This window comes from Phyllostomus discolor, chromosome 3 (genome assembly GCF_004126475.2).
Source record: "Phyllostomus discolor isolate MPI-MPIP mPhyDis1 chromosome 3, mPhyDis1.pri.v3, whole genome shotgun sequence".
In the NCBI taxonomy this organism is placed as follows: Eukaryota; Metazoa; Chordata; class Mammalia; order Chiroptera; family Phyllostomidae; genus Phyllostomus; species Phyllostomus discolor.
Window position 1 is genome coordinate 208,469,320 of NC_040905.2, and position 27,931 is coordinate 208,497,250.

The following is a 27,931-nucleotide window of genomic DNA, read 5'->3' on the forward strand; positions in this document are numbered from 1 at the left end:
ATTGAAGGTAATAACTGCTTTTTCCAAAATTTTATTTCAGTTTCATAGTAAACACAATACCATCTTTCATTTTCAGGATCATATGTAGCATTTTTTCATAGCTCCCATGTTGGTTTTTGTTGTTGTTGTTGTTGTTGTTGTTTTAATGAAATCTTCAAACAGAGCTGTTCAGACCTTGTATTTTTCAACAGGCAGCACGTATAGCTCGCCTCCGGGACTGCGGCTTCTCCGAGCCACATGGCTGGAGGGCCACCGACTGGGCAGAGCTCCCCGATCGGCATCCAGTGCCGCTCTGATGGGGTGAGACAGGGATGCTCTCCGGGTGCTCGGCTGAGAGCACCCGGAGAGCATCCTCTGAACCAGCGGCTCCAGAATGTACATGTAAGGCAGAGGCTTTGGGGGCCGGACGGCAGTCTTGCTAGGAGAGCAGTATGGAAGCCATGTTTGCTCAGCTCTTTACAGAAGCTCAGGAGAACGGTGTCTGTGTACATTCAAGAACTGGGCGGAGATTATGAACAGGGGAATCTCTCCCCATCCCCCCCCACCACCCTTTGGTGGCCAACTGCCCTGCTCCCAAGACGCTTCCTGACTTCCCCCCTGCATGTGGAACTCTGCTGATTAAGACAGCATTCTCTAAATGGGCTTTCTCGTCCTCCCTCTTACTTCTTGCCAAGCGTTTTCTTGGAGAGGTGCTAACATGGCCGCGGGCCCCTGAAATGCGATGCCATGCAGTAAAGGGGTGACTCCCAGTGTTTTCTGGGACCCTTCCCGTAGGACCAGTGCCTCTCAGCCAAAATGACGTGGTGGCGGCGGGGGGGGGGTGGCGGGGGCGGGGGGGAACGGCCCTCCGACTTTCTGCGCTGACCGCTGATCTGCTCTGTTGCAGGCAGCGAAGCCCGTGACCAAATGTGTTTTCAGTTTTCTCGCTGGCCGTGTGGTCAGTAGGACTGCCCTGGTGTCTGGGCCGTGGGGCGGGCAGTCTGTCTTCAGACCCCGGAATTGTCGTCACCCTTTGTGCCGAATCCTCGCAGCTATTTCCCTGGCGAGTTTGAGCCTCAGGGACCGCTAGTCAGGTGGGAGTTTAACGAGGAAACCAGGACAGGTGTGTTCGACATGGAGGCTTAGATGACAGACTCCCCCTGACTTGCCTGACATCTCTCAGTGCAATGAGTACGCAGGTCACAGGTCACCTCTTAAAAGAAAGGCTATTTCGGGGATGGTGACTGACAAGTAAGGACGAGGCAGGAGCTGTCACGGGCAGTGAGGAAGGAAGGGCTGACAGGAGTGGGGCGCGGGAGAGAAGATGCAGCCACGGTCCAGCGCGTGAGCCTGTCGGAGGCCCAGTCGTCGGAAGCTTTCGCTTCTCTGAGCACAGACACGCGAGAGGGGGGCTGCTGTGGGCGGGGGGCGGTGAGCGCTGGGACTCAGCTCTGCGGACCCGACCAGCCGGCAGTGCCTGGCAGGGCCTGCGTGTTGTGCAGCGCGGGGCTGCTGGCACTGACCGCAGGTCCCTGGCGAGAACGTGTGCCGGTGTGGCGAGCGCATATTTGCGCTGTGCGTTGTGCATGGCAAAGCCATGAGTGAGATCAAGGGCGGTTAGTGAATTTGACAAAGTGGAAGGCCAGGAGCTCAAAGCACCGGATGAATCATCGTGGTGGATGTTGAGTTTGCTGAGGATGGTGGCCGAGGATCAATGATAGTTTTTTTAAAAAAATCTGAGCCCAGATCTGAGGCCGTGGTGGCTCTCCTTCCGCCAACATTTATGCTCCTGGCTGGGGAGCCCTCCGACCCCCCTCCCCCCTGGGTGTTCTGACACGCACCCAGGTGCTCCCCACTTGAGTGGCTCAACCCCCCAAATAGTGTCCCTGTCCCCTGGCACACATGGCATAGGCCTGAGGTGAGGAAGTCTCCTCTGGCCCCTGCTCTCCTCTCCCTGAAGGCAGCGGAAGTGCCCGAGGGTGACCAGGGGACAGGGCCTGGGGACAGCACTCACCAGAAAGGGGTGGCTCATCTACCTACATGTAGGTCTGGACCCCCCCAAACCCCCAAACACACTCCTTTTTTGACAGAAACATTTAAACATTCTTTCATCCCTCTGGGCAGTACCAGTACTTTCTAATTCAGGTGGTGGTGGTGTGTGTGTGTATGTGTGATCTGCACATACAGGGTAAATAGGTCTTCTTGGCCAGTGTTTGTACTTTAAAAAAAAAATCTGCTTATGTTGGAAATCATTTCTCGAAGGTCCCGTATATCTTCCAGAATAAATCACATTACAGCAATGAAACCGCCTCCAGCTCCCCAGGGCAGCATTGGCTCTGCAGCCTCCGACCTCCCCCAGCACCCCGCCTTGCCCCTCTAGTGGCGTTTAACCGGGCTGCACGGCGATCTGTCCGTGTACGTGTGTGTCTGTCTCTCCCGCTGGGCTCCGTGCTCCTGCAGGCCAGGCATCACGGCACACTTGTCTTCCTAAGTCCGGCAGTCGGTGCCGGCCCTGAGAAATAGCTTCTGATGGTGTCTGCCCGGCTGACAGGTGTTTAGACAGAGCAGCCGGGAGTCTGAAGACAGCGTTCAGACGGTTCGGCCATGACGATAATAAGCAGAACCTTCTATCCATTACTTTACTGTGTGTGGTGATCAACATGTCATGAGCACTTCTGGTGTCTGGGCACTATCTGAGGCTCATCACGTGTTTTATTTTGTTGAGTCCTCCCCACAAAGCCTAGAAGTGGCTGCGATCATGGTCCCCATGTTAAAGATGAGGAGAAATCAAGAGCACAGAGCCGAAAGTGCAGCACGAGATTTGAACCTGATGAGCTGATTGCCAAAATCCATATTCATAACCACTCGTTTTGAAGAGAGGAGAGGGAGGGAGGCGGGTCTGAAATAGTCATTTAAAGATATACTTTACATAAGCGTTCGGAGGCTTGATTCTGGGTTAAAATGCTGCTTCTGTGCTTCACCGGCCCGGGTGCCGCGTGCGCGGTGCGTGGTAGGCAGAGGCCGCAGGCCCCCCAGCCCTGCTTGAGCACGGACACGGACACCGGCCGAAGAAACGGGGTGGTTAGATGGAGGGGAGAAAGCCTTTTGTTTTTGAAAAATTATGTATTTGTGTTACTTTAGGAAATATTCTCATTCAACTGCCTATAGTGTTAAGCTATAGGCAGTTTATAGTAGTTAATGAAGAACACTTGCTGCTTCTTGGTTTTTAAAATATTTTCTTTTAAATTAATTTGGTACATCGTACAAATGGATATTATTACTTGGAAGTTACTTTCTTCCAGAAACAAAACATCTAAAACATCGGACACGGCTACAGCTTTGGCTGCTACTGGACCCAAGCCTCCATTCGGGATGTTAAATTGCATGAATTTCCTCTGTTTTGGGGGTGCTTAACTCACTGAGGGAGTTTCAGCCTGAGAAGCCGGTTTGACCGCCACCCCCAGAGCTGCATCGATGATCAGCCTGCCCCGGTCCGGTCCGGTCCGGTCCAAGCACTTCCTTGTGTCTGTCCAGGGGAGTGGCCCCAGGTAGCTATTGAACTTGCAATGTAACAAGTGTAGCCGAGGAACTGGACATTTCTCATTTTAATTAATTTAATTTAATTTAATTTAATTTTAATTGTTGTTGCAGTACAATTTTCTGTCTTTTACTCCCATCCCAGCCCACCCGCCCAGCCCTCCCCTCCTCCCTCCCATTTTCACCCGCCCCTAGTTTTTGTCCATGTGTCCTTTATACTTCTTCCTGTGAACCCTTCCCATTGTCCCCTGAAATTCCCTCCCCTCTCCCCTCTGGTCACTGTCAGCCTGTCCTCTATTTCAGTGTCTTTGGTTATATTTTGCTTGTTTCTTTGTTTTGTTGTTTAGGTTCCTGTTAAAGGTGAGATCATATGGTATTTGTCTTTCACCACCTGGCTTATTTTGCTTAACATAATGCTTTCCAGCTCCATCCATGCTGTTGCAAAGGGTAGGAGCTCCTTCCTTCTTTCTGCTGCATAGAATTCCATCATTTTAATTAATTTTAAATGAAATGTAAATGGTGCCAGTGGCTACAGGATTGGATGACGCAAGAACGCCAAAGGAACCCGCCCAGGCAGTGCCCGGCAGATTCCAGCCTTCTCCCTTTCCTTTTGCGATGTGACCAGATCAGATGTTAAGACCAAGACAAGTAAAATAAAATGAAAATCCTGCCCTCTTTTCTCAGCATTGCTGATGTGCAATATGTATTAACACCCCTGAACTTCTGCACCAGAATGACTGCAAAAGAACCTGCTCCTTCCTTCTCCTCCCAGGCAGCGCTGCCCTGCTCTCCTATGAGTGAGCATGTGCGGTCCTGTGGCATGCGGGGCTGTGGGGGGGCAGGCCTGTCATGGGGGGCCTGGCCCAGCACCACCTCTGAAAACCCTCCAGGCCCCGGTGGCCTCTGTCGGGCAGCGTTTGATCAGTTCTACAGACAGTTCTTGGTACATTCAGGTTTCTTTCTCGCCTTAAGATAGTTTTCATTGTGTGTATTTTCCGTGAAAGTTTCCATTTCATTCGTGTGTTAAGTAATTGCATAATTTTGTGTCATGTTCTCTCATGCTTTAAAAATCTCTTTCTTCTCAGGGGTTTTGTTTTCTTTATTATCACTATGTGTGTGTGTGTTCTTTGCTTTTTAAAAGCAGACCTGCTAATGGTATCTTGGCTGTGTTTATTGATTCTACTGTCTTTCCAAATCGATAATTTCTGTTCTGATCCTTTATTGATTCCTTTCCCCTGCTCTCCTGGGTTTGTTTCATTGTTCTATTTTTGTATCTTCCAGAGGCTAGTGAGTAGTTCATTGTTTGTATTCTTTCTGGTTTAATATGAAAGGATTTAAGATTATGAATTTTACTGTAAATATAGCATCTCTTGCATTGTTTTAATAGGTACTGTTTTTGTTGTTGATGTCTAAACAGTGTCTAATTTTAATTTTCCTGTTTGACCCAAGAGATTTTTTTCTGATGTATATTTTTAAATTCCCAATTTTTAACCTTTTAATATTAATTTCTCATTCAGTGGCAATATGCTAAAAACTCTGTACTGTTTCTGTTTATAGAATTTATTCATGTTTGCTTTTTATCCAGTATTTGATCATTTTTTTAAGTTTAGCCAGTGTTCTTAAAAAGTGTGTATCCTCTGTTTGTGCCTTGATAAATTAAGCATTTTTCTATTAGATTATGCTTCTTAATTTTATGATTTTATTCCTCTATAAGTCCTTACTAGTTTTTGCCTATCATGATAAAACATGCTAAGATTCCCCATTATAATTACAATTTTATAAACTGCTATTGATTTTTCTGTTTTATAATAAGTGCCTGTGATTATTACATTTTGGGAGTGAGTGGGTTTACTTGTTCAAGTACTGTAACTTTCATTAGCTTGCTATTTTTCTAAGTTCTACCATCCGATTTTATTATTCCGTCATCATTTTCCTTTCCCCCCACTCACCATGAATATTTTTTGCTTCACCTTTATTGCCCATGATTGTTTCATTGTATTAATGTTTTATCGTAATGTGTCTCTTAGTGGTTAGATTTCACTTCTGTTCCCCATCTTTGAGGCTTATTTCCCTTTCAAAGCGAGTGAGTGGCGCCCGTTCTTCATTATGTCTGTGCTGTTCTCCTTGTTGACCTCTAGGGGGCCCAGGTTCTCCTTTACCCACGTGCTCATTTTGCCCCCGCCCTCACTCTGCCCCAGAATGCAGATCTGAATCCAGATCAGATTAAAAACTGTCTTCCTGAACTCCCGGAGGGGCAGAGCTGTGTTCCAGTGCCCTTTTCTCCCGGAGGAAGAACGAAAGGCCGGAGCAGGCTGACCAGCCCCCCCCCCCCCCCCCACACACACCTCTCTGCGACCTCGGAGTGGGGCGATCTCAGACCGCCTTGCTCTCTGCTTTGTTTCGGAACCTTTTAGGCCCGTCTACAAACTGGGTTTCTGATGTACTCTTTTGGGAACATTTTCTTCCGAGTGTCTAATTTTTGGTTCAGCATGCTCACCGGGGGCTGGGGTCTACATGTCAAACTTCAGAAACCACGCGTCACGCCGCGAGCGCGGACGCGCATTGTTCCATTTCACAGGCCGGGCAGCCCCCAAGTCGTTGCCGTGTCAGCGCCACCTGCGGCGGCCCCTGCCTCTGCAGCGAGTTTGTTTCAAAGAACGGCTGCCCCGCTTCCTCCCATCAGTGTCTGCGCCTTAAATTACAGACGCGTCACAGGTCCAACGATATTTTTTTTTTTGCTTTGCTCTTCCTCAGAGGGTATATTAGTTGGCTTAGAACATCAAATTGCAGTTAAGAACAAGCTTATTCACTGTCACCTCCAGCCAGACAGTCTGAGTCTGTGGGTGGCTCTGCCCCGCACACTCTGGGACGCAGGTGGACCCCTGTCTTCACTCCGGACTCCCAGGTCTCCCAGGTCCGTGAGGCTGCGGCCAGAGCAGAGGGCAGAAGGCGTGGGGCAGGCGCCCGCCCTCTCCGAAGGGCCTCGGTCTCCACACGCCACCTCGAACTCTGACCCACTTCCAGTGGGAGGAATTAGGTCAGATGATGGCCCAGAGGGAAATTCGGCCCAGCCACACATCCAGCCTCGGTGTGGCTACTATGGGAGACGGCGAGCGTGGACTTCGGTGGCAGCCAGGACTCTGTGCCACATAGGGTTGGCGGAGAAAGTCCTGGGGAGTGTGGCACTGGCCATTGAGGTGGGTTCCAGGAGACACTGTGCCGTTCCCGAGCCAAATCTCCTTCCAACGAAAGAAGACTTGACCCATTTTTATAGTTTCGACTGACCAGATCAGAGGTCCCTGAGAATGACAGAGGGGAAACCCCTGACAGGCACGGCTCCTCGGCTGTGTTGAAAGGGTTTTTCACCCTGGGCGTCATTCTTTCACCCCCCAGCTCTCCGGAACACTGTTTCCTTTCAGTCGGCCGGCGGGCGTACCAGCCCTCCCCAGGCGCCGGCCGCCGCGGCTCCCTCTGCTGCGTGACGCCGGCGGCCGAGCCAGCTGCAGAGGCGGGGCTGCCGTTCCGCGTGCCAGCCCGGGTCGCTTTCCCAGCGCCACAGGAGGTGGGCTTCCCACCCACTGCCCTGACACCCACTCTCACCTGCGCAGGCCACCGGGTTCGAGGAAGCCACCGCCCAGGCTGACGTGGCCCGGCACGCCGTGACTCAGGGCACTGGTCCCGTCCCTCACTTTGTTTCTTGTGTGAGTGACAGCTCTCCTCTGGTGTCCAGGACCAACGTAGACCTTACCCGGGTTTTCAGTTCCTTTGTCACTTCAACAGGAGTTCTTCCTTCACCTATTTACAGGTTTCTCGTTGGGTAAATATTCCGGGACCATCTGCACCATGGCAGGCAGTGTGCTTAGCTGAGGTGGGGGTGGTGCAATGGCGAGAAGAGAGGTGGTCCCTGCCTTTGTGGGGCTTCTCACGGGGAGCAGAGGGGGTGCATGAGAAGACACAGGCACAGAAGGAATGATCCTCCAAGAAATGGAATCCCAGCTCCGGGGACACTCCAGAACTTCCAGCGGCCTCACCTCCCAGGCCCTGGGGTCGGGGAAGCCCCCTGCAGTGGGCACTGCGGTGAGACTGCGTGAAGAGCATGCCTCGCTAGGGGAGGAGGGGCAGAGGAGGGGGCCCTGGGCGAGGGAGTGACGGGTGCCTGTCCTCAGGTGGGGCGGAGTGGGGTGCTGGCGTAGACGGGATTTCGGGGCTGTCGGGTTTGCAGTTCACTGAAGTCACCGGGCTGCGGGGTGAGGAGTGGGTGGAGAGGAGCGACGGTGGGGGGACGTATGGACCGGTGAGGCGGTGGCTGCAGTCCTCCGGGGGAGCAGTGACAGTGACTTGGATGAAGACGGAGATGGTGGAGGTGGTAAAGGTGGTGGAGTAAACGGATTGGCTTGAGGTCTGAGCTCGGTGCGTGTGGGTTTCGTGAGCAGAGGGCGCTAAGCGCCTTCGAACCATCAGACCATTCAACATGCCCTTCCTCTCTTCTCCTGCAACTTTTCAAGCAAGATAAACAGGAAGCTTCTTGTTCTGATCTCAACAAAGGAAAAGGGCACCCCGGCCTTTGCCTGGCGGTGCCTGAAACGCAGTTGGCAGACGTTTGGGTTGTGTATCTCGAGTGAATCATCGCATGATGTCAGCTCCTCTGCCAAGCCTCCGGGTCCCGGATGAGGCCGGCCGTAGTGCGGACTAGACCTACCCACCTCCAATTGGGGGGTGGGGGGGGTGCACAGTGCTTTTCTCATATGCCAGTGTCAGATGTTATTAATTGATTACAGCTCTTCGTCTCCCCAAGTCCAGACGTGACCTCGGCATGCTTCCCCCGAAGCCCCTGAGGCAGCCGATACCAATAACACTTCCCTTGAAACCTAGTTGCTATTCCCTCCTGAGCCAAGAGGAAATTAACACTGAATCCTCTGAACTTCCCCCGTGAACTTGGCGGTAACCCCAGGAGACCTCAGTTCATCTCGCTCTTGTACTTTAGACACAAACCAGTCCACACGATCCCTCACTGCTGACACCAGCTGCAGGGTGCAGGGGTCCCCGAGGCCGCTCTCGGGTTCCATAATTCGCTGAGACTCACGGCGCTTATTGAAAGCTCTGCTGGGCTCACTTAGGGGTTGTTACAGTGAAAGGGTACCAGTGAGAACCAGCCCAGGGGACTGGCACATGGGACAGCACGCTGGGGAGGGGGCTCCATGTGCAGACCCCCACCACAGGGTCCTAGGCAGCACTCGCTGCTCCGGAATGACCTGTGGCCACCCACAGGGAGCACCGCCAACCGGGGAAGCCCCCCCGAGGCTCCGTGTCCAGAGGTAGTTCTGACACCGTGGGACCCGAAGGCCCCGCTGTAAACCACATCACTCCCCCTTGTGCCTCACAGTCCCCAGGTGAACAGACAGACACTCAGGCAGAGCATCCCAGGGCTGGAGGTCACCTCCCAGGAGCCGAGGCCGACCTCTCCCGGGGCAAGGTTAAGTTCTCGACCACGCGGACTCTTTCGCCCGTCCTCAGTGTGGCGGCAACGTAACGACCTGGTGCCACGAATAGTAAACATACATAAAAGTCTTCTTCGTATCTGTTTTTAAAAAACAGTGTCGCAAGATACAGATGAGGTACACAGACTGGACTTCGTCACGGACATTCGGTGGGGGCTGGTTGGGTGGGGCAGTGGCAGCGGGAGGCAGGGGGTCTCTGGGGTCCAGCTGCCTCTGTTCACACCCCAGGCCCCCCACGCACTGTCACGTGGCTGACGCTGGTGGTGGTTACCTTTCTCTGCCTCCGTTTCCTCCTCTGTGAGTGAGAGTAACGAGGAAGCCCACCGCGTGTGCTTACAAAGGGAATTAAATGACATGGTGTGAAGGCCGGAAGAGTTCACAGCAACGCAGAAGCACTCAGTGAGATATTAGATACTGCTATTTTTATATCCATCATGGAAAAACATTATCAACCTTTCTCAAATAATTTTCCATGGGAAAATGTGGTTTTTTTTCCCCTGACATGTTTCCATTCTCATGCCTTCCTGTCTGTCCACACGAGTGAAAACGAGACGACGGGCTTTCTAAGGGACCTGTGGGGCGTGGGGCTGGGCCAGCCGGGGCTGGAGTGGCGAGAAGAGCCCCTCGGGCAGCTGTGTCCCACGGAGTCTGGGGCGCGGAAGCTGTTGGCAGATCTCGGCTGTGGGCAGGATCCGAAGGTTAAAAAGCAAACCAAAAGATGTCATATTTCCAAGTTGCTCCTGAGCGACCTGGAAGATTTGGGGGAAAATAAGAGCAATCTTGGGTCAGGAGTTTTAGACCGGATGCACCCTGACCTCCTGCCCGCTCCTGCCTCTGTAGGTAGCATCGAGTCCTCTGACGGCCACGGGCGGGCGCCGCACTGCCGGGGCTGAAACACAGCCTGCCAGCCTCGGCGGGGGCTCGGCACCTTCTGGAAACCGTCCCACCCTGACCAAGGCACAGGAGCTCTCTGCGCTGTCAGCGAGCCTTGCGTCCGTGCCGCAAGCTTTCTCGGCTTTCCTGGGCGGGCGGCTGAACCTGGGACTCGGCACCCCGGGGGCCCTCTGTGAGCTGCCCGTGCCCCCGTGCGGTGTGCATGAAAGGCCCTTGTTCCAGAGAGCGCCGCCTGGTGTTTCCCAGGATGGGAGTGCATTCACCTCTGGAACTGACGCTCTTGTTTTCCGCTCCTGAGCGTCAGGGGTTCTGAAGACCCCGGGGCCGACGGTGTGGCGTGAGGAGGGCTTGGCCGACTGAGCTTCCAAAAGACCTTCAGCTTCTAGGCAGGGCCTCCCGCTGTTGTCGGTCGTGGCTCACTCATAGGACGCGTACACACAGGAGACATCGCACGTGGTGACCCAGCCAGCTAACTGAGTGCTCTCTTGTCCCCAGCTCATCTCCAGTGACGCTGACGGAGCCATCCAGAGGGCTGGGCGATTCCGGGTGGAGAATGGCTCATCCGATGAGGTAAGGAAGCCCCCGGGCCCCGTATTGTCGCCAAGCACGTGGTTCTGAGATGTGGCACTGAGGGGCGTGTGAGCCGCGCCACCGCAGAGGACCTTCCGGAATGGGGCCCGGGGCGGGTGAACAGGGCGCTCCAGCGCCCCGCTTGCAGCGCACCTGGCGTTATCCTTCATGTGCAAGGTGCGGTGAATGGGACGGCACATACCCTTTGAAAGATCTGTAATAAAACCAGGTGGACTCCCAAGATGGGACCGAACACCAGTTCACAGCCGCGACACCCTTTGTGAAAGGCCCCCAGAACCCCGGGCCAGCCGCCTCATCACTGCCATAGGAGCCGTCGGGGTCCAGGAGAGGCCGAAGGTCACCGTGATTACCAAGTGTCGTCTGTGTTCACAGACGTCAGCACAGAAGGAGGTGCCTCCTTGGGCCCAAGCCCTCGTTCTGGGCCCCCGGTCTGCCTGGCCCGGCCACCGGGACTCACCTTGCCTTGCCTTCTTCTTTAAAGTTCCCACGCCCTCCTCTGTCCCTTGGGGTCTCCCCCTAGAACTGCAGAGTGCAGGGGAGCCCCCAGTATTTTCCTTCCTTGCTGCTGCTTTGGCACGTTGCCCATCACAGCCCATTGGCACACCCCCGTTTTGCAGTTAGATGAGCCTGAGTGTGAGTACCGGCTCCCCCGCCTCCTGGTGGGAGGTGGGAGGGCCCTGGGCATGTACCCCAGCCGCTCCGAGCCTCGGTCTCTTCATCCGTACAACGGGAACTGTCCTGGGGTGACTGAGAGGGTCCCGTGAGCCAAGCTTGAAGAGCCGCGAGCACTATGCCGGATGTATAGTACGCGCTGAATGAGTGGTGGCTGCGATCGTACAATAATGGTGGCGGTTGTTACCGTAACCAGCGCCTTGTAGCCAGGCTCGCCCCCCTGACCACCCCTTAATCAGATCTCTGGTGAAGGGTTGTAGATTTAACTCAGAAGGCCACGGCATTCGGGAAGTTGTTGCCCGCCTTCACCTTTGCCTGGACTTTTCATACCCATTGACCCAGACGCGTACCTGTTTGCCCAGACATATACCCGTTGACCCAGACATGTACCCATTGACCCAGACGCATACCTGTTGACCTAGACATGTACCTGTTGACCTAGATATGTACCTGTTGACCCAGACGTGTACCCCGCCATTGTTCTGTGAGGCAGAGGGGGCGGTTCCATCTTGGACCAGTCCTCTGAACAGGTGTCCACGTACTTCCTGTGCGGACTGATGTCACCTGACCCACGCAGGAGGAGCTCCCAGGGAAGTCTGCTTCTGAAGCTTGAACGCCGCCCTCCCCAAACGGCCGGCCTCTGAGACGGGCCGTCCAATCGCCCCGGGCTCCGGCAGCGCAGGGTCCCCGGACCAGGTCAGGAGCAGGAGCGCCGAGGCCTCGTCTGCCGGTGCTCAGGAGGCAGCAGCCTCGTGCTGAGGGTCCACTCTGAGACCCTGAGCACCAGAGACCCCAGAGCAGCCAGGGGCCAGGAAGCCCTCCTGCTCCCAAAACCTTGCAGACCCTCAGCCCTCCCAACAGGAACACGCCGCCCGGGGCTTTCCCACCCCCGTTAGCTCCGCTCGGCCCTGCCCACCCCTTTTCCAGAGGGAAGCCACGCCTCCCAGGAAAAACAGAATGGGGCCTTCACGGGGAGGCCCCAGCGTCACCACGCGCTTGGACCATCAAACAGTCCTCACTTGGTGATGTCACCTGGGCCTGCCCTACGAGAGGACGTGTCCTGGGACCCGGTCAGGGACCAGAAGTCACCTGCAGATGGTGGCGGTCAGGAGTGGTGCTAGGGTCAGCCTGCCCGCCGACTCCCACAGCCCACCAGCCGCGTGGCCGTGGGCAGGCCACGTGACCGCTTTGGAACCGTTTGGGGGAGGGGTCGCCTTCCCGGGTCCCCGTGGGCTATAGTGTGCAAAACATAGCCCCGGCTCAGACGGCTCCTCCGGGAACCACGCGGCCAGGCTCGAACATGGCTCCACACCTGCTTCTGCCGGGGACACCGAGCGTGAGTGCTGCGCTGGGGCGCGCCGGCGGGGCTTTGCATGGGTGGTCTTCGGCGAAAAGCTTCGGGAGGGACCTCAGGTTAGAGGAAAACAAACCCAGAGCTGCTTTGCGCTGCGTTAGTGAAAGCACAGGGTGTTAGAAGGCTCCGTACAGCTGCTTAAAAACTCTCAGACCCACAGACAAACAAATCGCAGAGCAGGTTCACCGCTGGGCTGTTTTTCCTTTTGCGGTGGGATGGTAAGAATTCTGTACGCAGTGTGGATGCCAGACCCTTATCAGGTACATGATTTGCAGAAATCTCCTCTCGCTTTGTAGCTTGTCTTTTCCCTGGCTTCCCGGAGTCCTCAGAAGCACAAGGGTCTGTCCGTCCAATGGTGTCTAGTCCATCTGTCCTCTCTCTGGTCGCCTGCGTTCGCGTGTCCTAGCAAAGACACCATCGCCTCATCCCAGGTTGTTGCTTGGTCACTTTCTATAGTCACTGTGGGCGTTACCTTAAAATGTGACATTTGCCTTTTGTTTCTTAAACGCTGTCCGTGTGACGGTTTTACCGCCTGTGGCTGATGATTCCGTGTGTAGAGTCTGCTGCGACTCTCTCCCTGCCATCTGCTGTTCCTCCCGCACGCACTCATGGGCGCCACGTTTCTCTGCGTGCCCAGCAGCCTGGCTGCGTGCTGTTCGTGCTTCAGGTGGATGGTGTCGGAACTGAGTTGAATTGGAGAATGTGTCCCCGCCTGTGTCAGAGGACTGCCTGGTGGTGTGTGCAGGGGAGGGTGGTGGGGGGAGGACATATGTCAGAATTGGTGTCAGAATCGGGGGGAGGATTTGCATTCACTTTTTCCAGACACCTTTAAACTCACTTCCCAGCGTGAGACTTTTTTAAACCACCCGAATGATGGAGCAAGGTGCTACAGAGTCACATGGAGGGTGGCTGCTGGTCAGGACCACTCCCCGCCCAGCCTGCCCAGCCTGCCCAGCCTGCCTGCTCGCCCCGTGGCCGCCTTCCTGCTGTCTGTGGGCAGAGTGGCCTCTTGTGGCCCCGCCTCCCCTTCAGTGTGTGGACCTTTGGGTCCCAGCCTCGTGTGGGGTGGGGTGGGTGTCCTGTCAGACTGACCTACCTCAGCGGGTCCTGGGAAATTGATTCATTTTCACCTGTGTTGCCACATAGCAGTGAGGCGGCAAGGTGAGGCAGTGGGGGCAGTTGTGCAGGCCAACGCACCTGGGTTCACCTGGGTTCACCTGGGCTCGCCTGGGTTCACCTGGGCTCAGGTCTCAGCTCTGCCACTCGCCAGTTCACAACGTCTGCGAGCCGCTGCGTCCTCGCGGGTAGCATGGGTGCGAACTCCTGCTCCGTGGCGGCCGCCCTTCCCCGCCCTGTGCTTTGCACCTACAGGTTGCGTTTGCACTTAGGGTTTTGCACTGTCCACGCTGCATCAGATCTCCTTCGTGTGGCCCAGAGCTGCTGGGCGTGGAGCATTTTTGACATCTTGATTCTGTCACCTGTCCTACTAGCTGACCCCCCAAGAAGCTTTAGATTACCTTGTGCTTCTCCTGCCATCTGTGCACTCGTCCTGATGGTTAATTACGATGAGGGTGACCCTGGGGGGCTCACAGGAGACCGCCCTTACAGCTCACTTGTATATATCAATTAGCATGTGGCGGAGCAGGGGGTCAGACAGTCTTTCAGCTCTTTACAAATCTGTCTTGCTCAGCATGGGGCAGGTTCTCCATAGACGGTTGGAATATGTAAATGAGCACAATCTTTGGGGAGGACAATTAGCAGTAATTAAAAACACATATAGCATCCAGCCAGCAGTTCTACTGTGAGGGTGTGCATGGGAGCATTATTTAAAATCGAAAGGAACACCTGGAAGCCACCTCCATTTCCGTCGGTAGAGGAGCGATTATGGAAATGCTGGTGCGTTCATACAATGGAATGCTTAGCAGCCGGTGGAAAGGGAGGCGGAGAGAGATGTGATAACCGCGGAAAAGCGGTTAGGATACGGTGTTGGGCAGAAAAGCACGTTCCAGATTGATTTGTACGGTATCATCCCGCTTCCTTAAAAACAAGAAAAAAGCAGCTCTGGCTGGCGTAGCTCAGTGGATTGAGCTCGGGCTGCGAACCAAAGCATCGCAGGTTCGATTCCCAGTCAGGGCATATGCCTGGGTTGCAGGCCATGGCCCCCAGCAACCGCACATTGATGTTTCTCTCTCTCTCTCTCTCCCCCTCCCTTCCCTCTCTGAAAATAAATAAATAAAATATTTTAAAAATCTTTAAAGAAAAAAGCTAAACATGCTTGACGACATGCCAGGAAGTTCCCAAAAGAACCCCTCGGCATTCAGCAGGGGCTTCTGGTGCAGAGTGGAATGGGGGGGGCAGGAAAAGGGGCAGGGCCTCACTTGTTTTATACATCTGTACGTGACTGACGTGTTTAATTTGAAAGTGAACCGGGAAAGTTGTTAAAAAGAGCACGGTGATGCTACATGTACTGACATAGCAACATTTGTGCAATATTTTCTTCAGTGAAAGAACCAAATTTCACTGTTGTATCTGTACGGCTTGCCTCGGTTATGAAAACAAGTCATGTGTGTATATACTCACTCGAGTGTGTGTGTGTGTGTAGGTGTGTGTATGAATGTGAACGTGTTGTGCGTGTATTTATGTAAAAGCAAACATGTCTTTGTGAATGCATGAAGAGACAGACGACCATCCGAACCACTCCGGCACCATGGTTGTCACAGGGAGAGTGAGTGGGTCAGGGCAGGGAGGATGGGGGCGGAAACGGATTTCAATTTTTGTGTGGTTTCACTTTTTCAAGCAGTTTATATTTCTATCGACCATTTAAAAGATTTTAGTTTTAGTTGTTCTCTCTCTTTTTTTTAATCTGTCTTCTCACCTTGGCTGGTGTGGCTCAGTGGACTGAGTGTCAGCCTGTGAACCAAAGTGTCACCTGTTCAATTCCCAGTCAGGGCACATGCCTGGGTTGCAGGCCAGGCCCCCAGTAGGGGGCATGCAAGAGGCAACCAACCACGCAGTAATGTTTCTCTCCTCCCTCCCTCCCTCCCTTCCCCTCTCTCTGAAATCAATAAGCACGTCCTCAGATGAGGACAAAAATAATGGCACATTAGCCTCAACTGCCCACTGGTCCCAGGTCCTCTGGTCTTACGGAGCCTCTGTATGTACATACGTAATACACTTGACTGCTTTCTCCTGTTCATCTGTCCCTTGCTAATTTGATCATTAGACCAGCCAGAAGAACTCAGAAGGGCAGAAGGAACATTATTTGTCTCCTCTGGAGCATACACTAAGGCTGGTGCCCTTGACCCGTTTCCGCTGCACGTCATCGGAAGTCCGAACTCTTCTTTACAGGCCTTCCTCTGGGGTCCTGGGAAGAGGGTCTTTTTTTTTTTCTTTTTGCTTAGTTTCCACTTCTGTTGTCGGCTCCTGTGTCTATTCTTGTCTTTACACCTCGTCGTGTGCTTCTGACAAGGGACGGGAAGTGCCTTGCTCTGCGAGACTCACAACTTTTTTGGTGTTGGGCTTTTTTCCCAATTTAGTAAGCGTTCAGTGCAGGTAAACGTTAAACAGGTGACTTTTTGAGCATTAAAAAAAAAGAACCCCCAGTCGGGTGGACGTGTGGGCATGCCACCGGCCAGAGCGCTGTGGGTCACTCTGAGCTGGTGTCTCATTCTGCTTCTCAGTCGGCAGGCCGCGCCCCTGCGGGGCTGGGGGACCGCTGCAGAAAGTCCAGGATCCAGGGTCCTTTCTGAGCCCTTGAACCCCCTCGGCAGTCTGTGGAGCCGGAGACTCCTTAGAATCGTGTTTTCAAATGCGCACGACAAAACACCTGGCGTCACGGAGGAAATCAGTGGTACTGAAATAGTTACCAAGAAGAAGGGGAGGGGTCAGTCGCCAAACGTGTGAGTGTCCCGTGGACGTGGACAGCAGTGTGGGGACCGGCCGTGGGAGCGGGGAAGGGCTGGGCGGAGGAGGGCAAAGGGGAAGGAAGTGGGACAACTGGAATGGAGTGACAACAATAATTTTTAACATTTTAAAAAAGAAAGTTATCAAAATGATTTTTTAAAACCCAATATATAATACTGTAATATACATACTTTTTTTAAAAGTATTGTGGTTTTTTAAAGATTTGTTTATTTATTTTTAGAGAAGGAAGGGAGGGAGAAAGAGAGAGAGAGAGAAACATCAATATGCGGTTGCTGGGGGCCGTGGCCTGCAACCCAAGCATGTGCCCTGACTGGGAATCGAACCCGTGATACTTTGGTTCACAGCCCACACTCAATCCATTGAGCTACACCAGCCAGGGCATATACGTGCTTTTTTAAATTAATGCATTAAGTAACAAACCTAGCAGCAAGTTTCATAACTCTTGTAACTTTGAACAGTGAAGAGTATAAACAGTATTTCAAGATATCTGCCATCACTACCGTGAGTTGTGAAAATATCTGTGATGTTTTTATGACGTGGTTATCAGAGCTTCATTCTATTGTAGGTTTTTGCATGTGCTCATAATTGAATGAAATACTAAACCTTATTAGAAGTTGGGGGAAAAATAAAGATTTTTTTCTTTTTGCCCCATCCAAGTTCATGTCCTCCGTGGGTTTTTTCAGAGCCCCTGGTATAGAGCAGTGGTTCGCACTGCTCAGTGTTCACCCGAATCGCCTGGGTGCCCGTTAGACGTGCGGGTCCTAGGGCCCTGCGGGCAGGAAGCCCAAGGGGGTCTAGAGCCGGCCCAGGGCGCATGTTTATACAAACGTGGAAGCCCTGAGCTGAGATGGGGGCCGCTGCTGCCTCCGAGAAGCCGCTCTGGGCCGGGCCAGTGTTGGAGGCTCCAAAGGCTTGAATGTCCTGGCGACTCAACAGTCCCCTCTCCAGGTTCTGCCGGTGCTTCCACAGAGCCAGGGCCTTGGGACCGTGGCCCCAACCACTGTGGGTCCGCTCTGCTGTGTCCGGCCAGCTGGTGCCTGTGGCTTGGTGGCAGCTCCCGGGGTCATGCACCGCTGTGTGCTGCACGGTGGCGTGGTTGGGGAGAACTGTGGCCAGGAGGGCTGCCGTGGTTCACGGTTATAAATGAATGGCTGTTGATAATGAATCATCCAGAAAGTCTACAGGGAGCAAAATCCAATTGCCTGCCCTTCCTGAGTCACAGCAAAAGGTCAGAGCTAAGAGGCAACATCTCGAACAGGTGATAAATTTAGCGTCACCAATAAGGAACAGGTGGATGTCTTGAAATACAAGAAGGATGGCACCACTTTTGTAGTGTCCTCCTGGGTGTGCACAGCCTGACTCTCATCATGGGGGCAAACCCAAAAGGAGCAATGCTGTACTAAGAGAAAGGGGGCGGCCGGCGTGCTGCATTCTTCACAACGTCAGCGTCATAAAAGACACAGAAAGCCTGTGGGAATGTTCCAGATTAAGGGGATCTAAAGAGACGTGGCACGAAATGACCCTGTACTGAAGGGGGGATGCTTCAAATGACACTGCTGAGTCAGCTGACAAAATCGGAACGCGGACGGCAGATTCAGGTAATGTGTCGAGGTCGCAGGTCCGGAAGTTGATAAAGCCGTGTTGCGGCGGTGCAGGAAGATACCCCTGTTCTTGGGAAATGCACACTGGAGCCTTTAGGAATAAAGGGCTGTTGTTCATGCACCGTAGTCTTAAATGATTGAGGAAGAATTCTGTGTGCGTGTGTGTGCACATGTATGTGCATGTGTGGGGGGAGAAAGATGAGCACACGAAGCGGTGGGATAAGACGCTGCCAGGAGGTGGGTCTGGGGAAGGGCTCTCAGAGGCTCCCCCGTCTTCCCGCTGCTGCGGCTTCCGTATGCGAGTGCATCTATCCAGAACTGGTGGCTGGAAATTCAAGGAAAGCCAATAAAAGCAGGCTCATACTGAGAAACTTGGACCCACTTTTTCACTCCCCGGCAGATTAAAAAGGCAGAACATTAACAAGGACACAGAAGATGACGTAAGGGTTAAGATGAAAAGAGTAAATGTATAAACCTGTGAAACTGGGACTGGTTTCCATTTCCGTTCCACTACTCACTGCCTCCGCCACCGGACACAACAGACGCAATCTCGAGATGCCTCACTCTCCCCGTCCGAAAGTCGGGGGTAACCTCGAGCCTCTCTTGTTGCGTGGGCGGAGGTACCATGGAGCTAATGCTCCGGCCTAGTGCCTGGCACGCAGAGCTCGCTCCCTGCCTGTCCGTCTTCCCAGAGGCAGGGGAAAGACAGAAGCATCCCCATTCACATTCCTTTATTAAGTAACACAAGCCTGAGAGCAGGGCAGAGACCCATTCAGAAAAGAAACCTACGGTTCCATCTCACTGGCAAGCGTGACATGTCGACCTGTGTTTTCCGTGTCCGAGGACGCCCCTGCGCCGCGACCTAGTGGGGTGCCCTCCAGGTGTCTGGGAAGCATTCAGCATCGGGAGAGAACTCACTACAGGACTAGGATTCTCCCCCATTTTACATATTCTCTCCATAGTTGCCCCCCAAAAACCTTTCGGTAAAATTTGACATTTATCCCTAAGAAAAGCCTCTTTGTAACCTTGGACTTGAAGGAAATGTCTTCAACATAATAAAGAAACAGACCACAAATATCTAGGAAATCATTAGAGGCTCGTCGGAATCAGAAAGGTATGTTCCAGACGCCCGTCTTCCCCGCGTGGCACCACGCAGGTATCAGTGGAGTTTTAATCTGTATTGTGGTTCCATTGTGGTTCCACTGGGAGAAGTTACATGGGGCCGCACACGTAGGAGAGACAGAGGAACCGTGGCCAAACCGTTAGCAGTGGTTATCTTTGGGCAGAGGATTCAGACTGTCCATTATGTTTATCTGTATTTGCCACATTGACTTGTATTATGGAAATTTTTTTAATTCTACAAAAAATATGAACTTGACTGAGAGGCTGCCTAGATGTATTCCAGGTGACATGTGCCTTACAGGTGACAAACAGAAGGGCGTGCCTCTAGGGGGGCGCCAACTCCAAGGTAGTATCGTGGCATCTTCTGCCCAGAAAGGAGAGAGACGTGAAACTCAAGTTGGAAACAGCTGACCTCCCGGGTCGCTTGGTCCCTTTTCCACACCCCAGGGTGCCTCTGGGATGTGGGCTTAGACGGGGTGTCTTGTCTAGTGGCGATGTGGCCACAGCCCTGTCTGCACGCTTCTAACAATGACTTTTCTGGTTCTTCGGCCTCGGGTTCGCAGTCAGCTTCTTCTTTACTTTCTAAATAAGGCTCTTAATTGCACCACTTTGTTCCGTTACAGAACGCCGGCGCTCTGCCCGGTACTTGGAGAAGAACAGACGTGCACTTGGAGAACCCAGAATACCACACCAGATGGTACTTCAAGTATTTTTTAGGACAAGGTAATCACACCATCGTGGTGGTTGGGGAGGGAGGCTCTTCAAGATGAAAATCGGTGTTGGTGCCATTTCCGGTGCCTGTATGTGAGGCTGACCCGTCTGGACGCACGGACGGCGGGGCATTTCACCTCAGGGTCGGCAGTAAGCTGTGTAGGTTTGAAGCTTCGACTGAGTCTCAGCTCCAGGAGTTTTTTTCTGTCTCTCCTTTTTTCTTGGGGGGGGGGAGGGAGTGCAGTCACTTTTGTCTCTGGGGAGTTCGAGGGGATTAGAGGATCGGAATCAGTGATTTGAGACATAAGAAGATTTTGCAGGGTGGAAAACAGCTTTAGACTCAGCAAGCCAAGTGCCTCCTCTGCAGCGGGTTTTGAAGACTTAATCCAAGGCCGTGAGGGAAAGAGATAGTTCTGCGAGCTCCGGGGCCCACACGGAACTGGCGAAGGCAGCCAGGACCCCCGCCTTCTCGGAGGCCACGCAGAAAGGATCTGAACCCTGGCTCCGAAGTTGTTAACCACGGGGCCTCACGCTCCTTCCCCTCCGCTCCGCTGAGGCTGAGTTTCCTTGTCTGCAAAGCGGGGCTGTTGCTAGCCCACAGCCGGTGGGTTTGGGCAGATGTTTCGGTGAGACACACAGGGAAACACGATGCCCGGCGCCTGGTGCCGGGCAGGTGCTCAGCCATGGACAGTGATGTACGTTCAAAGTGAGGGGCTTGGGTGAATGCAGGTGGAAGGGCAGAAAACGGGGGGCGGGAGGGGGTCATGACAGAAGTGGGAGGGTGATCACTACTGCAGGATTGGAAACGAGTTAGACACATGTCTTACCAGACTAATACATCTGTTTGTAGAAGGTATGATGCTTGAGCTATAAAATGAGAGTGATCAGACCCAATGGTGTCTTTATAAAAAAAAATCTGATACTGTGCTATGCTGAGAAGTTCACTTATTTGGCAAGGCGTGTCTTGTCACAAAAAATGAAATCAGCGGAAAATGGTTGGCTTCCCGAATGTCCGGAAAGCACAGTGGTGCCCGGGGGGAAATGGGGCTGTCAGATGCCTTCAGCTTCCTCAGCTGGCTCGAACAATAAGAGATACAATAAGAAACCCAGAGAGAGGGCAGGCTCCCGGCTTGGTGGGTTCAGAGGTTCTGTGATGTCATCGAGGCCAGGCCTCCTCAGGGTCGCAAGATGGTTGCAGCAATTCCAGGCATCACTCCTACACACCACCAGCCACAGCTCAAAGGAGCCCATCTTCAACAGTGAGGAAGCCTTTCCAGAACCCCCTTGGCACATGTCTGCTCCTGTCCCATTGGCCAGAATCCGGCCACACGTTCATTCCTGAACCAATCACCAGCCAGGGGAATGGGAGTATGTGATTGGTGGAGTGATCAGGTTCCGTTTCTCGCTGGGTCTGGGATTGCTGGGCCCTGACGGAGTGCGAAGGGCCGGGTGCCCCTGGAGGGCCCCCATCACCTGGGACGGGGAGGACCACGTGCACGTTCACGGTTCTACTAACCCTGCTTCCTCTCCAGTGCATCAGAATTACATCGGAAACGACGCAGAGAAGAGCCCCTTCTTCTTGTCCGTGACCCTTTCGGACCAAAACAATCAGCGCGTCCCTCAGTACCGTGCCATCCTTTGGAGGAAGACCGTGAGTAACCGGCTCGCCCCTGGGGTTGCGTCACCACGTAACCCGGGTGCCGTGCCGCCCGCGTGTATATCAGGGTTCATGTGATGCGTCAGAAACGTTCTTCTGTCTCCGAGCAGGTCCGAGGTGACCCCCCCGATGTAACGGAGAGTTAGGTCTCACTCGTGAATCGCGTCCCGCAGGAAAGTTCCGGCACCAGCCCTCTCCCCCGGCCCCCACAGTCGGGCCCGTCTTGCCATCCGTGTAGCTGTTCTTGAAGCAAAGTCTGTTTTAAAAGATGATGTTGGAGGACTGAGTGTCGGTTTCTCTCAAGCGCATGCGCGAGAGTCTTACCTCGTTGCTCACCTAGCGGGAAGCAATTGCGCCTCCATCCAAAGCCTCCGTCTCCTGCACCAGGGGGCTGGTTTCTGCACGCGCCCCCTCCCCCCGCTTTTAATGTTTGCTAGTTACAGTGTTCCAACCTCTTCTGGCTTAAACATCCTCTTTGGCCTACTCTGTCTCTTTCGGATAAACAATCCATCTTTTGGAGTCCTTTCCCCTCACCGCTCCTCTCAGAGTAGGTATGTGGGTGCCTGGAAGAGGGCCTGTGAGAGCCCCTGGCGGCAGGAGCAGAGGACCCGGATGCGCACGGGGCCCCCTGGGTTCCTTCTGGCTTCCGTCGTGGAGCGGCTCTGGTCTCTGAACTAGCAACCATGGAGATTGACTTGTCCCCTCTGGCTCTCTGGGGTCCCTGAAAGTTCCTGAAACCTGTAGTCTCCGCCATTTGCCCCTCGTTGTGAAGTCGCTGGGTACTGCGAGCTCTTCCGCCTGATCCCGGGTCTCCGGTGTACTGCCTTCGGCCCCTGCGTCTAATCTTGCCGACCATCCCTGCGTGACGCTACCGGGGCGCTGCCCCCACCGTGTTCCGACGGGGTCTGCCTGGCCTCCGGGTCCCCGAGGGAGGCCGTGCTGGGGAGGGAGGGAGCCCCTCGTCCAGACGTCCTCGTGTGTCCCCGGATCTTGCCGTGACACGTTTGCAGCGTCCTCTCCGCCCCTTCCAGGCCTCCCTCGGAATGGGGGAGCCAAGCACCCTGAGTCCAACCCTCAGCTTTCCCATCTCCCGTCTTCGTTCCTTCCCTCCAGTCGGGAAGGGGGAGGTTTCACGCTCCTGCTGCGTTTCAGGAACACATCTCCTCAATGTCACTTCTTCTTCCCTCAGGAAGTCACAGTCACACCACCTCCTCCCCCGGACGCTGCCAGGCACTGGGGGAGAAAGAGTGGGGCGAATGCAGGGGGACAGTTTTGCTTCTTTTCCAGTTCCCGAGGGTATTGTCTCTATTGCACCATGAGCCTAGGCGAGCGCTCTGAAGGAAACCGAGTCCCAAAGTGACACAGGAGACCTGCTGGAGAGGGGGCGGCGCAGGGACCACCTTCCGAGGAGGCGACGTTTAAAGAGACCTGCGGGATGCAAGGGTACCTGCCCCTGAGAGAATGGGGCAGGGCCAGGGGACAGAAGGGACCACCGATACAGGATACAAGACACATGAGGCGTGCTCCAGGGGTCACCGTGGACTGGAATTGGAGACGTCAGGAGGTGGGACGCAGACCCCCAGACCACCATGAGGGCCACAGCCCAGGGCTGGGCACAGTGTTTGTCCCCATCGCTGAGGACTGCCAGCGCCTTCACCCAGAGCTCCCGCCAGGGCCAGTTGTGTGCCCGAGAGGGGGAGCGCCGCAGGGCGGAGCGGCCCTGCGAAATCAGAGCAGAGTGTTGGAGCCCCTTTCTCCCCGATGCTAGAGCCGGAGGCTGTGGAAACCCAGAGAAGTAGATGACTCCCCACCCCCACCCCCTCGAGCTCACACTCTGTTATAAAACAGAGAAGTCGTCAGAGACGTGACCCCTGCCTGAAGCAGTCTCGATTATCTCGGCCATGTTTCTTCCAAACACAGAAACAAGGGCTTTTTCTTTTGAATGATTCAAGCTTATAAAAATCCCGTGGAGACCCTAGAGCAAGTGGAAAAGGAGAGGACAAAGCTGAACTGCTCGGAGATGATCACCGCAGCGTCCTCTGGCATCTGTTCACGCGCACACACTCGGGCCGCACACGTGGGCCGATGGCTGCGGCACACCGGTGTCCTCGCTGTGCTCCGTGTTGTCCGACATGCACATGGGCTTGCCTTTGCCTCCGCACTTGCTGGACCCGCTGGGCAACATCGGACTGCCAGGTGTTTCTACAGGAGCGGCTCTGGGAAGCTACGAAGGGAGAAGATGGGAGGAAGGACCCGGTCGGTTCTCTGCTGGCCAAGGACGTTAGGCTGGGGGGTGGGGGGCGTAGTTTGCATTATGGAGATTTAAAATATTTCAATTTGTTTTCCAAATATAAAGGGATATTATGATAGAAATATGCATTTTCAAATTCCGTGTAACCCACTCATTGAAACCTGAGTTGTTTCTGTGGCTTTGCTTTTTTTTTTTCTTTAAGTATATATTTATTGATTATGCTATTACAGTTGTCCCAATTTTTTCTTCCCTCTATCCCCCTCCACCCTGTGCCCTCCTTCCCTCCAGCATTCCCTGCCCTTAGTTCATGTCCATGGGTCGTACATATAAGCTCTTTGTTTTCTCCATTTCCCTTACTGTCCTTAACCTCCCCCTGTCTATTTTGTACCTACCATTTATGCTTCTTATTCCCTGTACCTTTTCCCCCATTCTCCCCCCACCTCCCTGCTGATAACCCTCCATGTGATCTCCATTTCTGTGATTCTGTTCCTGTTCTAGTTGTTTGCTTGGTTTGTTTTTGTTTTTGTTTTAGGTTCAGTTGTTGATAGTTGTGAGTTTGTTATCATTTTATTTTTCAAAGTTTTGATCTTCTTTTTCTTAGATAAGTCCATTTAACATTTCCTATAATAAGTCCCTTTAACATTTGCTATAATAAGTGATGATGAACTCCTTTAACTTGACCTTACCTAGGAAGCACTTTATCAGTCCTTCCATTCTAAATGACACCTTTGCTGGATAGAGCAATCTGGGATGTAGGTCCTTGCCTTCCATGACTTCAAATACTTCTTTCCAGTCCCTTCTTGCCTGCAAGATTTCTTTTGAAAAATCAGCTGATAGTCTTATGGGAACTCCTTTGTAGGCAACTGTCTCCTTTTCTCTTGCTGCTTTTAAGATTCTCTCTTTATCTTTAATCTTGCGGAATGTAATTATGATGCGCCTTGGTGCGTGCTTCCTTGGGACTCGCTGAGCTTCCTGGACTTGTGTGTCCATTTCCTTCACCAGCTTGGGGAAGTTTTCTTTCATTATGTTATCAAATAAGTTTTCAATTTCTCACTCTTCCTCTTCTCCTTCCGGCACCCCTATGATTCGGATGTTGGAACGTTTAAAGTTGTCCCAGAGGTTCCTAAACCTCTCCTCATTTTTTTGAATTCTTGTTTCTTCATTCTGTTCTGGCTGAATGATTATTTTTTCCTTCTGGTCAAAATTGTTGATGTGAGTCCCAGTTTCCTTCCCTTCACTCTTGGTTCCCTGTACATTTGCCTCTTTTTCACTTTGCATAGCCTTCACTTCTCCCTCTATTTTGCAACCACACTGAACTATTTCTGTGAGCATCCTGATTACCAGTGTTTTGAACTCTGCATCTGATAGGTTGGCTATCTCCCTGTTGCTTAGTTCTTTTTCTGGAGTTTTGATCTGTTCTTTCATTTGGACCATATTTCTCTGTCTCGGCACACCTGTTACGTAGTAAGGAGCAGAGCCGTAGGTATTCGCCAGGATGGGGCAACCCTCTTTGCTGCATTGTGGCGCTGCTTGTGGGGGAGGGTCAGAGAGGGAACAATGCCACTTGCTCAGCTCTCGACCCACTTTCAGGCACTTCCCCCGCTACCCACAAGTCACTCGCACTCTTCTGGTACTGATTCCCGCGTGGGTCAGCTTGTGTATGTTCTAGGAGCCCGTGGGCCCCTCCAACAGACTCTCCTGTGAGGATGGGAGTTTTTGCCGCCACCGCAACCCCCACGGGTTTTTACAGCCAGAGGTTTTTGAAGCTTTCTTTTCCACCACTGGAACCCTAGGTTATGTGGTCTGTCTCTCTCCCCAGTTGTCCCTCCCAGTTTATCTGCACATGAATGTGGGGGGGGGGCCACCCAGCCCACCAGCCCTCACCTCACCATGTGTCCTTTCTGCCCCAGCTGCCTGTCTCTGGCCCTCCTACCTGTCTGGATGAATGATTCTTCTTTAGCTCCTTGGTTGTTGGACTTCCTTACAGTTTGATTTTCTGGCTGTTCTGATTGCTTTGTGTTTTTAAATTGTTTTGTTATCCTTCCTTGGGGTATGTGAGGAAGCAAAGGGTATCTGCCTACGCCTCCACCTTGGCCAGAAGCCTATGGCCTTGCTTTTCTACAGGCCCCAGCCGACCCCATAGTGTGGCCGCCTGTGTGAGATGCCCTCCTGTCTAGAAGATGGTCTTGAACATGACCTCTTGCTCCACCCATACCTTCTCTACCTTTTCTTCCCAACATGCCTTGCAAAGGTAGCTTTACAGAGCATCCAGGGGCATATTGAGGGGCATGTATGGAGCAGAGAGAGAGGACCCAGCTCCCACCCAGGGGCTGGTGACACCTTCAGGAACTGCCTGCACGGAAGTGAAGCCCAGGGCTCGTGGGATTGGCCGTTTATATTTTTCTCCCATGCAAGCTGTATGGATTCCTCGTTCACTCCCTTTCATTTGACCAGTATGTACCGAGTTCTTCCCACGAGTCCGTCACAGCGAGCACTCATTTAGAGAGGAGGAGACAGACTTTCAATAAGTAAGCGCAGACACAGGTAGCAGTGCGCCTCACACACACGCCTGTTCGGGAGAGTCGGGCGATGTCTAGTTCAGCGTGTGTGACCTAGAGCTGTCACGTTTGGGTCCCGCTGAACACGTGGAGGCTGTTTTCTTCTTACGATCTTCGAGGCCGATCTGACTCTTGGCTCAGAGACCCAGCCCCCTTCTCGTCTGGCCCAGATGGCCCACCTGCCCTCCGCAGCACCCGCAGCTCCGGGGGGGCCGTCCGTCCGTCCAGATGTTGAACAGCGCCTCCGTGCCGAAACCCATCGCTACTGGACGTGGGCAGGGGGGCAGGGGGGCAGGGAGATGCTGTCGAGCCTGAGCACAACGTCTCCAACATGGAACGTGTTTTCTCCTGTGCATGCCCCCGCCCCCAGAGGAAATGGAGAAAGGCTGGACGTGGGTTTCTCTGAAATGACGTGGGGAGGCCCTTTTGGAGATGGAAAAGGCCCAGCTCTTCGCTGATCTGGTGTTTTGACTTTCCAGGGCACCCAGAAAATATGCCTTCCCTACAGTCCCACCAAAACGCTCTCCGTGAAGTCCATCCTCAGGTGAGTACGAATGGACAGAAACCCACGCCAGGAACCTCAATGAATGGTTTCCGCGGCGATCGTTCTGTCCACTTTCCAGCCTCTCGCGCCTCGGCCGCCTGCCGGCTGGCTTCCTAAGCACTCGACGGGCATAATTAGCTCGTGTCACCGTCACAGCAGCCCTGTGAGGCCGGTGCCGTCATTGTCCCCATTTCGGAGATGAGGAAACAGAGGCTCAGGGAGCCTGCCAGGGTCACACCGCGAGGGCGTGGTGAGCTGAGGCCCCGCCCAGGTCTGGCTGATTTTGAGTGTCGCCCTCGGCATCTCAGGAAGGCCTTAGTCGCCTGCTTCCTTTTTCTTTGAATGCATGCAGGTGCTTTGGTTTTGTAAAAAAAAAAAAGAAGAAGAAGAAGAAAAAGAAAGAAAAAAAATCAGGAAATATTTTTTCCTTTCATTTTCTGCTTTGAAATAGAAACTTATATCAGCAAATGCTTCTCAGGGAAGAACGTACTTAGTCTCCACCAAACAGAGAGTCAGGTGAGTCGAGCACGCAGCTGTTCCATGCCCGGCCGCCTCTCGCGCGCCCACCTGTCCCCTCCCTGCCGGGTCCCTCCCGGGCTGGGCGGCAGCCTCCCCGGTGAATGCCGCCTCTCAGAGCGGGCCTGTTGCCTTGTCACCGGCTGCGACGTTCCAGCCCAGGAGCAGCAGCTTCTGTTAGGCAGGCGCCGTGCTGAGTGCTTTGCCAGCATCGTCTCCGTGAATCTCTGCACCAGCTCCGCAGGGCTGAGCATTGTCGTCTCCACGCCACCCAGGAGGAGGCGGAGGGACGGGGCAGAGACCTCCCTATCTGGGAACCAGGGAGCCACGGTTGAAACCCGGGCTCAGGGACTCCAGGGCCTGGCTGTGGACCTGCCGTCCCATCACGGGACACGCAAGGGACCTGACTCACTCTTCCATCAGCCGCGGACCCGGGTGGTGGGAGGGGATGGGGTTTGCCGAGTTCCAAGCTGCAACTCCCCGTTGCCAGAGGGTCCATAGGGTGACAGACTTGGCCCCGGC

At 53.6% G+C, this 27,931-nt stretch overlaps 1 protein-coding gene across 6 annotated transcripts in view; it reads left to right on the top strand.

The window, feature by feature from the left end:
• The window catches only part of GARNL3 (GTPase activating Rap/RanGAP domain like 3), a 117,215-nt gene that overhangs the window by 45,013 nt on the left and 44,271 nt on the right, over positions 1 to 27,931 (top strand). For all 6 annotated transcript variants that reach the window (XM_028514249.2, XM_036022244.1, XM_028514246.2 and 3 more), the window contains 4 exons: positions 10,404 to 10,478; positions 19,796 to 19,895; positions 21,416 to 21,534; positions 26,829 to 26,893. In XM_028514249.2, the coding sequence (XP_028370050.2) occupies positions 10,404 to 10,478; positions 19,796 to 19,895; positions 21,416 to 21,534; positions 26,829 to 26,893 (359 nt within the window). The remainder of the gene's footprint in view (positions 1 to 10,403; positions 10,479 to 19,795; positions 19,896 to 21,415; positions 21,535 to 26,828; positions 26,894 to 27,931) is intronic.